The sequence below is a fragment of the Diabrotica undecimpunctata genome, chromosome 10, assembly GCF_040954645.1.
Source record: "Diabrotica undecimpunctata isolate CICGRU chromosome 10, icDiaUnde3, whole genome shotgun sequence".
NCBI lineage: Eukaryota > Metazoa > Arthropoda > Insecta > Coleoptera > Chrysomelidae > Diabrotica > Diabrotica undecimpunctata.
The window spans coordinates 14,222,853-14,239,019 of NC_092812.1; the positions used below are offsets into that span (position 1 = coordinate 14,222,853).

Consider the following 16,167-nt stretch of genomic DNA (forward strand, 5'->3'; position numbering starts at 1 on the left):
GTATCATTTGCTCTAACCAATTGTTTCTTATTCTCCAAGTAGGATTTGAACCAATTCAAAGAAATACCTCGAATTCCGTAGAAATTTAGTTTTTTTATCAAAATTTCATGATAGACACAATCAAAAGCTTTATCATAGTCACAAAAACCAGTGGCAGTGGAAAGATTATTGTTTAGTGCTTGGTAAACCTCATGTAGCACAGAAAACATAGTATTTTGGGTACATTTATTAGATAAATAACAACAGAGGGAAACGAACATCTTGGTGGAACGATGAAGTGAAAAGAGAAATAAAAGAAAAGAAGAAATTATGGAAAGCATACATCCAAGACAAAACACAACAAAAATATGAAAATTATAAGAGACAAAGAACAAAAGTTAAAGAGATAGTTAAGAAAGAGAAAAAGAAAAGTTCGGCGAAAAAATGGAAGAAAACAGCAAAGAAAACGTAAAATTATTTTACAGAACACTGAAAAACCTAAGAAGCAACAAAGAAACGAAACTGAAACAAATAATAAACAAGGAAGGAACAATAATAAACGACGATAAGACAATAATGGAAAGATGGAGGGAACATTTTCAGCTGATACTGAATGGAAATCAAGCGAATACAATGGAGAAGGAAAGCCACAACAGGAGAGTATCCATGAGAAACACGGAAAATCCAGAAACTATAGAAAAAGAAGAACTGGAAGAAGCAATAAGAAAGATAAAGATTGGAAAAGCACCAGGAAGCGATGAAGTAGCACCAGAAATGATGAAATATATAGGAGTAAAAGCAAAAGAAAAATTGTTATACATATATAACCTAATATGGAAGAGAAAAGTAATACCCAGAGAATGGACAAATGCAGTAATTATACCTATATACAAGAAAGGAAACACAAGAGACTGTAGGAACTATAGAGGTATATCACTACTATGTGTAGCAGCAAAAGTATACGAAACCATAATAGAAAGGAAAATTAGAAAAGAAATAGAACATAAATTAGAGGATGTACAAAGTGGATTCAGGAAAGGACACAACACACAAGACCATATATTCACCATGCAACAAGTAATAGAAAAAGCCTTAAAGAAAAATAAAGAAATACATCTGAGCTTTATAGACATGGAAAAAGCATTCGACTCAGTCAAAAGAAAAGATATATGGGAAAGCCTAAAAAAGAAACAAGTAAGTGAAGAACTGATAGAAGCAACAAAGAGTATATACATGAAAACAACAAATACAGTAAGAATGTTAAATATACAGTCAGAACCATTTGAAACAACCCAAGGAGTTAGACAAGGGGAAGTCTCAGCCCAGTACTATTCATAAATGTAATAGATGAGATAGTGAAAGAATGTAAGAAAACATTCAAGAAATACTGCATCGGTTGGAACAAAATGCAAATGATAAATGCTGAGATGTGTATATTTGCAGACGACATAGTATTAATTGCGGAAACTGCAGAAAAACTGAAAAACAACTTAGAGAAATGGAACCTAGAAGCAAGCAAATACAACTTAAACGTAAACAAAGAGAAGACTCAAATAATGAAAATATCAAGGAAACAAGGGACGGAAGATCAAATAGAAGTAATGATAGACCAACAAAAAATAATACAGACAAATTCATACAAATACTTAGGAACAGTAATCAACAACAAAGGAGACATCGAGGATGATCTTAACAACAGAATGGAAAACACAGGAAAACTATTCCAAGCACTAAATAGAGGATTCCTTAATAACAAAGAAATATCAACAAAGACCAAGATGACAATATACAAAACAATATATAGACCTACAGTGACATATGGAGCAGAAAATTGGATATTAAACAAAAGACATCAGAGCAGAATTCAGGCAGCAGAGATGAAATACCTCAGAAGAACGATAGGAGTAAAAAGAACTGATAGAATCAGAAATGAAGAAATAAGAGAAAGACTCAAAATCAAACCGATACTCGAGTCAATCAAATAGAAAAAATTGGCATGGACATCTAACCCGGATGGACAATAATAGACAAGTAAAAAGAGTGTGGGACGCCAAACCAATAGGGAAGAACAGAAGAGGAAGACCCATTAAAGAATGGAACAGTGACATCTCGCAGATACTGCAGAGTAAGGGTAAGACTTGGCAGGAAGCAACACAGATGGCATCCAATAGGAAGGAATGGAGAAAGTTCGTTAAGAGCTGGGACACCTCAGAAGACTGTCAAATATTGTAATTTAATGAATTGTATTGTAAACGGCCCAACACCGAAAGGTACAAATGGGTTCTACTGATTAAGTAAAGTTATTAGATAAAAAACCGAACTGATTTTGTGATACAATATTGTTTCCAACGAGAAAGGACATAAGTTGGGCTTTTATAAGTCTCTCAATAATTTTGGATAGTGCCGGTAGTAAGGCAGTAGGTCTATAGTTGCAGACATTCGAATTTTTATCACTTTTATGAAGAGGAATAATAATGGCTGTCTTTAGGCATTCTGAAAATGTACCTTTTTCAAAGGAATCATTAATTAGTGAGACCAGGAATTCCAACACATTTTTTGGGAGGTTTAACAAAATCTTTTCTTTGTTTCAGAGTGTTTTGTGATTCTACACTTATTTTAGATTTTCGTTTACTATTAGCGGTTGCCAATTCTGAGCTTGCATTTTATAGTTCTTTTGTTATGACTTCATTAATTTCATTTAAGCTAAGTTCATCTAGATTTAATACTTTCGCGGGTTTTACTAACTTGCTTTTATATTGTTCTGTATTAGATTTTAGTGTATCTGCGTCTATATTCCAAGTTTTTCTAAATTTAGTGGGGTGTTTAGGGTATATGTTTTGTATAGCTTTGACTGCGCTGGGCGAGGAATGTTTTTAATATTCACATGTTTGATGGCATTAAACAAACCAAATAGTTCTGCAGTAAATATGCTGAAATTTTGAGGAAGTTTAAATTAAAAAAAGTTAATTGCGGTTATGACTGCTGCTTCGACTCAAAGTTCGCCTTTGGATGCATCTGTCTGTGTGTCTTTAATTCAGTCATTGTATTGTTGGTCTAGGATTGAATTTAGTTTAACTTTAAAAACAATACGATTAATTTCATATTTATTTCTAGTGACTGGAATTATTTGAAATACTGTTGGGAAAATATACAAAATTATTATTTTCATGACTCAAGAATTAACGTGACTAATGGATTTGAAGTGACGTGTTCTACTGTTATGTCTACTACTGATATATTAATAATTTATATTACTAATTACTAATTATTTCTTTATTACGAATGTTAATAAGAACAGAAATAGTCCGGAAGTAGGGTACCTTTCTGTGTGCATGGAAGAGTGGATAGTTGAAAACTATTCTATCTTATGTGACATTTTTCGCTGAATACGACTATGTAGGTCCCCATCTCAAAAAGTGGTACCAATTTTTATAAACAATTTTTTTATAAATAAATTTTCAGATTTGAATATTTTAATTTACAACTATACTATGGGGTGAATTTTGTGCATTAGAAATTACAGATATTAAAACTATTTTAGTAACAGTGTATAGAATCGGAAATGAGAATTTTAAAGTTTTTGATTTTAAAAAATCTTCTAATGAACTAAACAATTTCCGTTATCTAATTTCTACTTTTGGCTTAACTATAAATATTAACGAATCTACTAGAATGACAAAGAGATCAGCAACTTGTTTAGATAATATCGAGCCAGATAAAAGAGGAACAAGAACAAGCAAAAATTGATAAGTCGAGCATTAAATCTGGAAGTTAAAAGAAGGCCGAAGAGGGGTCTTCTAGGAACAGTCCTCACATCAGTATTTGGGGTAAATGATGAAGTATACAGGGACATAGATTCTCTGGACGAAAATCAGAAGGATCTAATAAAAAATTCAAAACATCAGACGAAGCTGATGTTACAAACAATAGCCTCGATTAACTCTACAGAAGAAAGAATAAACCCTTGGTTTATGTACGAAAATCAGAAGGATCTAATAAGCTGATGTTACAAACAATAGCTTCGATTAACTACACAGAAGAAAGAATAAACGGACATTTAAATAGGTTCCGAGAAGCACTGATAAACGGAACTAAGGAAATAAATGTCTAGAGGTCTAAGTGATGTCTCATATAGAGTTGACATATTAGAGAAATAGTACATACGACTTAAAGTGGCAACGACTTATAACCTTGCAATGGAATATGCAAAATATAATGCGAACACATACTAAAAAATATTAAATCTTCATTACATTCATGGACACTTCATAGATATTATAAAACCCGGACAAATAAAGTCAATTATTTCGAATGCTGCAAGGCTCCTTCCACAAGGAGTAGATATAAGAAGGCAGCCAATAATAGATACGGTCGTACAAAATGAAGAAGGAGACATCGTCATTATTGGCTATTTCCTAATAATAATTGACAACACTAGATACAACCTACTGACAGTCACAGCTCTTCCGTTGTCGGTGAGAGGTGGTGTTGTGCGCTCGTTGTTGGTCTCAAGGAATCTACTTGCAGTAGATTACAATAACTTATACTATTTTTAAGTGACATATGAAGATAAAGGAAGGTGTATAGAATTAAACAAAGGAGAGTTGGCATGTTCACCAATGGGAATCATTAATATGGATACCCAGCCAAACTGTATCTTAAATGAATTATATGATAGAACTACCAACACCACCTGCAATATAATAGAGTACACGATAAAGGAAGCCAGTTGGTTGAAAATGAGCACACCTAACCTCTGGCTAGTCATTTCACCATACGCTATAAATTTAGCTATAATGTGCGACTCTTCTCGATCTGAACATATAATCAATCAAACGAGTTTTATAAAGCTGTTACTCACATCCAGTAATGGATTGGAAACAGCAATTGGAAGTTATTTAAAGACTCCCGTCAGTCCATTGAAAAGCTTATGCAGAGACCAATCATAAAGCAGATCAACATTCCCAGACATAATATAGATATTCGGGGAGATGAGTTGCCAATTATTGTAGTTGAGGAAGAGCAGTTTGACCAAGATATATCCGAACACACGTGGAAAACCATTGCTAACCATCAGTGGATTCCTCATGTAACCATGTGACTACTCACTATATTCATTGTTATGTTGATTGTCATGATGTGGAAGGTAGTCAGATATATTCGAAATTCCAAGGGAACCAGAAAACAAAGGCATCAAGATTCTTGCATCCAACCTCATCCAGCGCCTCGAAAACATACGGTATCACAACCAAATTTAAGTAAAACTTTGACAGTACACTAAAACAGTAGCTGTCAATAAAACTATAATTTTACTCCACACTTCAACCATTTATTTACCATCGGCGATCGAGAAGAATCGGACAAAGGGGCATTAGAAAACAATTCGATCCTGATATTTACATCGAATTGTCCAACAAACATAAGCAGTGAGATAGTTGGTTGTGGAATTGTGGACCCATGTATTTCTGATCTTACTCAATTTCTCTACTTAAAAACAAAATCAGAAAAAAGTCGTAGTGCTAATACATACAGAAAACATATAAGAAGTAATGGCATCCTGATGTTAAACATTCGTTAAAAAACGTTGATTGGGTTTCAGTTGTTTCTCTCAAAACAGCAACAGAATTATTATAGCTCAATTTATTACCGAAATGTCTGTAAAGTTAACTGAAATTAATTTTCCGATAAAAAACCACGAATTCCTAGTAAAGCTCCAATTTATTTGTTTGATGATGAATTAAAAGTAATGCGAGAAAATCTTTCCACAGTAAAGATAATTGGTGATGTTACAAAAGGTTGTAGTGAGTATAAAAAGTTTAAAAAGCACTACAAATCAACAATATCATTAAAGCATTTCTTTTTCAATTCAGAAAATGTATCTCGTGACAGTTGGAAAGTTATAAATTATCACAGAAATAAATTTCAAAATAAAAAAGTCTGTCCAAGCGCGATTACATCAAACGATTTCTATAATTACTTCAGTAGCTGAACATATTCGAAGTTCTTTTAATTCCACAAATGAAAATGTAGTCATAGATTTTTTGAAAGATGTACAGTCTCCTTGCCACTCTTTATTTTTATTACCTGTTAGTGATACTGAAATCAGGAATGTTTTGCATAGCTTAAAAAATTCACACTGTACGGATTTTTATTTCTTAAACAAAAAAAATAATTGTGGAAACAATCGATATAAGTATTGACAAATTAATTATACTTTATAATAATTGTCTTCTTCTTTAAGTTCCATCTTCTATCGAAGGTTGGAACCTGTTGACTGCCGCTCTAAATAGTTCTGCACTCTGCATTCAAACCATTCCCTCAAGTTCTTAAGCCACGATATTCTTCGTCTTCCCACATTTCGCTTTCCTCGAATTTTGCCTTGCATAATAAGCTGCAATAATGAGTAACTTTGCCCTCTCATAACATGGTCTAAGTACTCAAGTTTTCTTCTTTTGATAGTGAATATTATTTCAGCTTCATTTCCTATTCTTCAAGTAACTTTTGCGTTTGATATTCTTTGAGTCCATGATTCTTCTGTAACACCAAACTTCAAAAACGGCCAACTTAATCAGATGCACTTGTTTTAATATCCATGCTTCCAAGCCATAAAGAAGAGTAGGGAATACGTAACACCGAAGCATTCTTATCGAAATAACTGTTTGGGGTAATTCTTGTCACGCAGATATAATTTTTAAATTAGAAAAGAGTAGTGAGGATAGTTGCAAAAGCAGAGTATAGGGACACTGTAAACCCTTATTTCTGGATTTAGGTATTATCCCACTATCTTCACTCTTTATATATACAGGGTGGTCCTTAAGTAATTGTACAAAAAGAAACAGTAGATTCTACACTTTAAAATATTACTATTTAAGCCAAATTGCTTTAATAAAATGTTGATATTAAGAAAGATACAGGGTGCTAAAGTGCAAATTTAAACTTATATTTATCTCTATAACTTTCATATTTGTAAACGTTTATGTACAAAAATTTACAACTGGGTATTTTTAAATATGAGAAATTATAATTTGATGCATACTTTCCTATAGCTGATTGGGGGCGCCACATATGTGTCATAAATTTGCACTTAACTTTTTTGCTCTTTAAGTTATCTGTATTTGTGATAAAAAATATTAGAGATACATTATTTTGACAAAAAATAGGTATACTAGTCAATAACTTCAAAACTCAACATCAACAATATCTGTTTTCGAGATAATCGAATTTTACAAATCAGCTGCATAATTCTGATTTAACGCAGTTACTCCTGTCAACGAAGGAAAAATACACAAAAACATCAATACTTCTGAATTTTGGTACAAAATACCTTTAACTAAAGTTAATAGTTAACGAAATATTAAATAAAATAAATATATCAGAAGGATAATTAATAATAGGATTTGACAAAATAACAGAATAATAGGATTTTACATCAAACATTTTACGTTTTATATTAAATAAAAGCCATAATCAAAACATTTTATTTACAAACCAAACTAAGAAATAGTTAAACTAAATAACATAACTTTTTGTCAAAGTAAGTGTTCGATATGTCTACCATTTTCTTTAATTCATTTGTCGATATATTCCATAAACGATCGTCTCATATTAAATAGCATCATTGGTTCTAAAGAAACTACTGCAGTATTTATTTCTTCCTATATTAGGTTGCGAATGTTTATGGGATTCTTATAAATACGTTGGCTTAATGCGCCCATACACCAAAATCAAGCGGATTAAATTCTGGGCTACGTGGTGGCTATAATGTTTAATGGATGAATATATTCTTTTGGATACATATCCAAATTTTAGAATATATTATGGAACTACATCTTATTTGTGGCAAAAGTTGATTTATATATTAAATTGTGATATATCTCGATTATTGGTTACTTATATACACACAGAATAACGTATCGATGACATTACTTATTTATACGATTACGTTACAGCTTACGAGTAACTATAATTACATCTCGAACAAATGGACTATTATGATTTACTAACGAATTAATATTATGCTGAACTAAATTGCCTGTGTGTTTATTAAATTTAACTAATTTAAATGATATCGGTTATTAAGCCAACGATGATATTATTGTAAAAATGCTAAGTCTTTAATGTTAGATTTGTAGCAAAAGTATTATGAAACACGACACATATGTGTTATTCAATACCTGTGCTGTAGTTTCTAATTGTCCTAATGAAAATGGGTAAACAATTTACGTATGAATAATGAGTATTCTTTTGTGATTTTTTATTAATTAAATAATTGTATCAATATCTTACCACACTGCCAAGGAACAAGGAATATGACTAACACTACCAATCCAACGTTCAGAAAAGTTATATTTAAGTATGTTCTCACTGCCCGCTCTCTAGAATGTGGTGATGTACCATCTTGCATAAACCAGATATTTTGGGTTCTCAGCATTTTACAAAAGAGAAAAAGTAATACAACGCCAGTATAGAAACTTAAGAAGCGATAGAAAAGGGAAATTGTAAACATGATGACGGCCAACGTCTGAATATGGACACGGCACCTGAAGAAGAAGATGAAAGCTTTTCTTCAATAAGGCATTTAGCAGCCATAACAAAGCATTTTATGATGTTACATTATCATCTTTAAGTTCTTTTAATAAGAATAAAATATTAATTATGCTTATCGACAGGTATTCAGTGCTTTACCGCACAAATATCACAACTAAGAATTATTATGCAGCTGACTTATAAAATGCGATTATCTCGAAAACGGTTGAATTTTGAAGTTATTAACAAGTATACCTTTTCTTTGTAAAAATAATGTATCTTTAATATTTTTCAACGCAAATAAAGCTAAATTAAAGAGCAAAAAATTTAAGCGCAAATTTATGCCACATATGTGGCGCCCTCTATCAGTTACATTAAAGCATGTATAAAATTATAATATATCCTATTCAAAAGCATCCAATTGTAAATTTTTGTCCACAAATTTTTACAAACGTAAAAGTTATAGCGAAAAATAAAATTTTAAATTTCCATTTTAACACCCTGTATCTTTCTTAATATCAACATTTTATTAAAGTAAGTTGGCTTAAATCGTAATATTTTAAAGTGCAGAATCTACGGTTTCTGTTTGTAAAATTACTTAAGAACTACCCTGTATATGAGACGCTGATTGAAATTCATGCCAACAAAGGTAAGTTTAACATAAACTCCCAACTTTCACGATCACGATAAAAGCTCTAGAGGTGCTGTTAGAGCACAACATTTTAGAGTGACAAAGAGTATAAAAAATTCAGCTGATGGTTTGTACTGGCAACTTTTTGCCAGATGAAGTAAAAAGTCTTCACTTATTATCGTTTAAGCTTAAAATCAAATCACACTTTTTAAAACATTGTTTCTATTCAAAAACAGAGTTACTAAGTACAGCTTTTACACAATAGTACTAGTTTGGTCAGGGTATTTGCCTATTATGACGATATTTCATATTTTTGTGTTTGTCGTTTCTTAAATTGTTAGTAATAAATATCGGTTTGTAATATTTAAATTCGCAAAAATTTTACTTAAATTTTATAATGTATGTATGTAATAATTGACACTAGTCCTTTGACTTGTGAAAAACAAAACTACATTTGTATATTGACTAAATAAATTCTATTCTATTCTACTCCAGTAAAGAAATAATGAAATGAGTCATACGCGTGATCTCTTAATATATCGTATAATTTAGTAGTCCCACACTAGGAATTCAAAATACATAACCTTACTTCTCTATATAATTATCTTAAAGAAAATAAAGTAACCTAAAACACGTTTAAGCCCCTTTGGTTAGTTCTGTTACATATAAAAGGGATCTATTTGTCAGGAATATAATAAACAAGGTCATTTAAAGTTAAGATAAGTTCTAAAGCATATAAAAATCATGCAAAATGTATTAACATAAGAAACTAACCACGTTAGAATCGAGATTTGCAGTGATACCAGTGTATTCTCTGTGAGGTACTCATCAGAGGTTGCCCGAACATTTTACCTTAGGAGATGCCACTGTTTCAGTATAATTTTGTTATTTTTTGGGTCATCTTTTGGCCTTTGATTAAAATTTTAAGCTAAAACAGATAAATATTGAATACTTTATTTTTTTCAGCCCCTTACGAAGGTGGTGTTTGGAAGGTGCGAGTGCACTTGCCAGAACATTATCCATTTAAGTCTCCAAGCATTGGCTTCATGAATCGTATTTACCATCCCAATATTGATGAAGTGTCCGGTACTGTCTGCTTGGATGTGATCAATCAAGCATGGACTGCTTTATACGGTAAGTTGTAATTGTCTTTATATTGCCTATGGTGTAAAGCAGTTACAAGAACTTGCAGAGAACAGAGCAGGTTCGCTATCAATCCGTGGACAATAGATCCTGACTTATTATCTAAACTTGAAACCAGATGTAAACTCATTAAAATAGAAGTAAAACGTGCAACACCACAAAAATACTTAATTTAATGCCATGTCAACTTGCTACTAAAAGTTATGAATCCAACTTTATTCTGGGTATTCCCAATCTTATACAGGAATATTTTAGATCAAACAACCTTGTATGTATTAGGAACTAGGTGCCTAATACATAAATAAGTAATGTTTTATAGTTTGTAGCTGTAAATCACAAAAATACTAATATTATGCAACAAAAAAACACCCACAATGTCTAAACTAAGTATAAACAAATGTATCTCCGAAAATCTTATTGGGTAACCTAACCCGATAAATTATTTAATTTTCATATTCTTTTAGATTTATCAAATATATTCGAATCGTTTCTTCCACAACTATTAACCTACCCCAATCCGATTGATCCACTCAACGGAGATGCAGCTGCGATGTATCTTCATAAGCCTGAAGAATACAAAAAGAAAGTACAAGGTAAGTTTAAGTTGTTTGCCTTTTACCAGGCATTTTTGGATAATGTTATTTACGTTAGATTTATTTAAATAATTTCCACAATTTGTGGTGTTGTTCGATGAAGGGAATATCTGTTACGGGACAACTGTTAGAATATTAGAATTTTAAATAAAAATCTCACTTCATTAATGTGTTCAATGCTATCTAATATTTAAGATAATGTGGGTCACGGGTCTTGAGAGCCTTGAGGTGCTGATCCTCGGAAATTTTTTTGTGGGGGGGAGTCTTCAGGGTGATTTTGATATGGGATTTAGATTTTTGCACCTTTACGATTGATATTATTTGTGCGGCATGTAAGGGAACCATTTTCTCAATAATTATTTTAAGCGATATATTAAACCAATTAGAAGTTATTAAAACCCAAAAGTATAAACCAAAGTAAAGTAATTTAAATGCAATAACTGAATGTACGTGTAAACATTAATGAATGTATTAAACATTCCTAATAAACTCTATCTTATCGTTGGATATCCGATATCAATTTGTAAAAACATTAATTTATTCCTTATTGCTATACGGAGTGGAAACATTTACTCTCGGAATTACAAGTATGAGGCGTATAGAATTTGAAATGTGTATTTTTCGAAGGAGGCTGAAGATTTTGTGGACAGAGCACGTGACCAACAACGAGGTACTGAGAGAAAACTCCTAAATATTGTAAACAACAGAAAAACCAGTTATATCTAGGGCATATTTACAGAGGAGAAAAATATAACTTTCTACGACTCATAATGGAAGGGAAAGTAGAAGAAAAAAGAGGTCCAGGAAGAAGAAAATGCTTCTGGCTGAAGAATATAAGAGACTGAACAGGCATGGACACACATTCGATACTAAGAACAGCTCAAGATAGAGAGCAATTTGCTGTAGTTATAGCTACCCTTCCGTAATGAAGAAGGAACTTTAAGAAGAAGTGTAAACAGCATTTTATTTAAATTAATTTATTCAACAAAAAACATAATGTAATTTAAGGATAGTTATTTCTATAATTAGGCATATTTGGCTACAAGTGAGTAAAATATTTTTTACTCGGTATTAATATTTTCGCACGAATTGTCAGCAACAGCCGGCAACGAGTGGTAAATAAAAGTTCAGTGATTAAAAATACTATAAGAATAAGATAAGTAAATATTATATAATTTTATGAAATGTATTCTTTTAAATGTATATCAACATCTAGAGAAATTTCAGGATGCACGTTGATGAGTGCTAAACCAGTTAACCTTTCCTCCGAATTTCTTTCTCTAGGCCAAGTCTTTAGACGCTTAAGCGTAGAAAAACTACGCTCTGCTATTGCAGCACTGACTGGCAATGTAATTAATATTTTCAAAATATTCTGATACTTGGATACATATGAATATCGCAGTTTTCTAATCCTTCTAAAATAGAATCAGAAAGTTTTCCATTATTTTGCACGACTCTTTTCCACTTTTGAATCCACAGTAAAAACTCTTGTTCTACTGTGGAATATGCAGTAGATGGTCCAATAATATCCTGGAAGGTGTCAACAAATTTGTTTAATGCAACTTTATCTTCTGGTGTGTTATTAGTTTTATGTAAAACAACTCGAAGATTAAATAGATTCATAACTTTCGGTGAAAGTCATTCTTCTAAATAAGTTAAGATATTGTCTAAAAGGGATAAATAAATAGATCTTCGGAAATATTTCTCGCAAGAGTTAGCAGGTTGGTTTTGAGTTAACAGGTTTGTTTGTTCAGCTATTTCCTTTACTTCATAGTAAAGTTTGCCAAAAACAGATTCATCATTTGATCTTTTATTTTGAAGAATGTATTTAGTGTCCTCTATGGCCTCAGTGGCCTTCTTTAAATCTAATTGACTGAAGAAGACGACACAGTTATACCTAAAACATTACTAAGACAAACTACTGAAATGAGAAATTCTGGGCTCCTAATAGTTTGCATTAATGAAAATGCATCAGCTGACATTTTACTGCCCTTCCACGTAGAAATTGTTTCAAGAGCGTTGTATATTTTGATGATTGATTCGCCCTGGAACTGAAGATGACCTTCATGCCTTTCAGCCCAACGAGTTTCACAAATACCTTGGACAGCAGCCCCTAGTTCCTTTATTTGTATTCACTAACGTATCATACAGAGCTAATGCAACAACAATATTCACTTTGATATTTATTCTAGATAAATTATAAAATGAAACACACAGTCTCAACTAATATAATCAATTGAATAATATATATTCAAATTACAAACAACCCATTCGTAGACAAAACTGAAGATAAGAAATACCTAATACAAAATTAAAATGTGCTGATTTCGTGCGAAAAGTCATGTCATTGAATGAGCAATAATATGTGGGCGGCAATTCTATCTCATCGATAATCGAACAATTCTCTGGCACTCAAATGAAGAATTGACAAAATTTGAAAATCGCGTAACTCTGAAGTCGGGGTAGCGTTAGTCGAGGTATTACTGTATTCAGAATTGTTGATTTTTTTAAAGAGCAATGTGAAAAGACTTCCGCATAATTCTACACTTACCCCTAGAATAAATGAGTTTGAATCATTTTATCTCGTGACTTCCTCTCGTGACTTTTAGGATTATTTGATTGATATTTAATTTTGTTTGGGGGGAGGGGTCATGACCCCCGTGAACCCCCCTTGTATCCGGCACTGTCTATATATATATATATATATATATATATATATATATATATATATATATATATATATATATATATATATATATATAATTATTAGCCTTCGAAAAGAAAAACCATACACAGCTTATTAATATTCTTAAAACATGTGCACTATGGATCCAAGATCTTAAAAAATAATATTAAATCTTTACGCTCACTCATCAGAGTTGTATCTTTATAGACGCCCGGTTTACCCCTATAAGCAGAACATACAGCGACTAATTTTTTTTTGCATTTCTACCGCACCAAACGTTTTTTATTCGATTTTATATTTTTTCAAGTTCAAATGTATTTTTTTTAATTTTTCCAAGTGGGCAGGAAATTGTTTTTAACATATAATGTATAACAAAAAACAATTTTTTTGGCGTATCTCATCGCAATAAATACTTTTTCTATCTTGCTAATTTCTGGAAAAATGCTTCCTTTTCGAGTTATTTGCACTTTTTTTGTTGAAAAAATGCCCTAATTAGTAATTTTTGGAATTTTTTTCTAAAAAAGTACTAAACTAATTGACATTCTATAAAAAGCTTGGTGATCGTTAAACCTTCAACTTTAAGTAAGAATATTTGGACAAGGATACATTAATTCTCTCTTACTCAAAACATGGATTTCGAGTAATCTATCGCTGTATAATGCGTGTATACAGTACATTAAGTTTCAAATTAGATATACACCTCCTTCCAAGTGTTGTTTACCGAACTCAACGTCCTCAAAAAGTTAACGTCTGGACTGGAATTATAGGAGACCACATCATAGGTCCATTTTTTATTGAGGGCAACTTGAATAGTAGAGTATACCTCGATTTGTTACAGAATCATGTTCTTCCCGCTATTCTCAATCTTCCTGATGTAAATATGGAGAATGTTTGGTTCCATCAAGACAGCTGTTCAGTTCACAACGCTCGAATAATTAGGAAGTACTTAAACAATACTTTCCCGAATCAAGTTATCAGTGGAACAGGCGATATTAAGGGGCCTGCGCGATTTTCAGATCTTACACCTTCTTTCTTACAGACTTCTTTTTTTGGAGACACTTAAAAAACATCGACTACGATCATCCTGAAGCCAGAGCCCAAAATTTGGATGAATTCAAAAACAGCAGAAACTCTTACATCTGCCCGCAGAAGATTTTATGACAGATTTGGGATACTGTTCAGCCGTAGAAGGTCAAATATTTGAATCATTTCTGTAGGACATAAAAAATTATTTCTTATTTTATTAGGAATTATTTTTTATTTTCAATAAGAGTATATTTTTTGTTTTATCTTTTTAAAGAAATGCGCTTTTATTTTTAATTCAACCACAAACAATTGTTCACATTATTAAAAACCGATACAAATGCAACGCCTTATAATGGTCAGTGTATTTTTATCGAGTTTATGTTATAAGAAATGAACCGGGTATACCGAAGCAAAACAAAAATCGACGGACGGAGATACATATTCCTTGCGTTGTTATGTGTTACTAAATTGTTTTCGTTTTCTATCTAGGAGTCTAAGAATCTAAGATGTCGGAGGGGATCGGAGAATTACAATTACCTCTTACGAGGCAATGTTGCCGTAGTCATATTTGCTTACTCATCTGATTTACTCATCTGAAATTAAGTTGCTTGGAATCAATTATTATTAACGATCACAAACAATTTTTATGTTCAACGGGCTCATTACTTGAATTTTATGGAATTAGAATATTATCTGTTTTATGTCGTTTTCACTTTAAATAAAATGGACTTTCGATAAAGAAGCTTTCTATCTTTAAATAATCTTGTTGCCCACCTACCTAACCGTGGTTTATGTCTTTTTTGTTACAATAAAGCCGCTCTGATGAATCCCTGAGCGTGAAAAGTGTCCTCCTTGTACAATCCTGTATGAATGAATACTAATATTCATATGTAATTACGTGGCTAAAGGTTCCAAGCCAAAGTCCAATAAAAAAAATCTTTAAATAAAAGAAAATTAAAAAATCATTAGCAAGTATATTAGTTAAAGATAAAGTATACCTCTTATTATTATTCTATAGCTTTACACATTATAATTCTCGTGCTAATAGGTATTTAGGTATCATTTGTCTATCTAGAAACCATAATTTATGAAATTTATGAAACGGGGGAAACATATTTAAGTTTGACATTTGCACATTCAGGCAGTTATTTTCTTGCATTTAGATCGGTGGTTAGGTCACGACTATTCAAGTAAAATGTCAGGAATCGGTGAAGCTAGTGCTAAGTGTAAAACACGTTTACATTTATCTGATGATGCCAAAGAAATTATTAGCAATTTTTATCAGACATTAAAAGAAGAAAATTCAAATGCAGAAGACGCTAAATTTCTCATCAAGGCAACATCTTGATTGACAAGGATGGCATCCTTGAAAGCCTCGAAGCCACTCTAAATCCAGTGGCGTAGAAATTTTTTTAATAAAAAAATCGCTAATAGAAATTCTCCATTTTCGACGAAGAAAAAGTATCGTAGAATGCCCTGAAAATTTAACTATATATTTCAAATTTTGTCCCGCAATAGACCCTTCATTACATGACATTAAAAAAAATTTGGTTAAAATCGGTTAACAACTTCAAATTTTATAG

The 16,167-nt window shown here is 31.8% G+C and overlaps 1 protein-coding gene across 1 annotated transcript in view; it reads left to right on the forward strand.

Moving 5' to 3' along the window:
* Positions 1-16,167, forward strand: part of UbcE2H (ubiquitin conjugating enzyme E2H) — a 46,158-nt gene that overhangs the window by 19,794 nt on the left and 10,197 nt on the right. The window contains exons 3-4 of the mRNA XM_072546707.1: positions 10,103-10,270; positions 10,744-10,872. Coding sequence (XP_072402808.1) covers positions 10,103-10,270; positions 10,744-10,872 — 297 coding nt within the window. The remainder of the gene's footprint in view (positions 1-10,102; positions 10,271-10,743; positions 10,873-16,167) is intronic.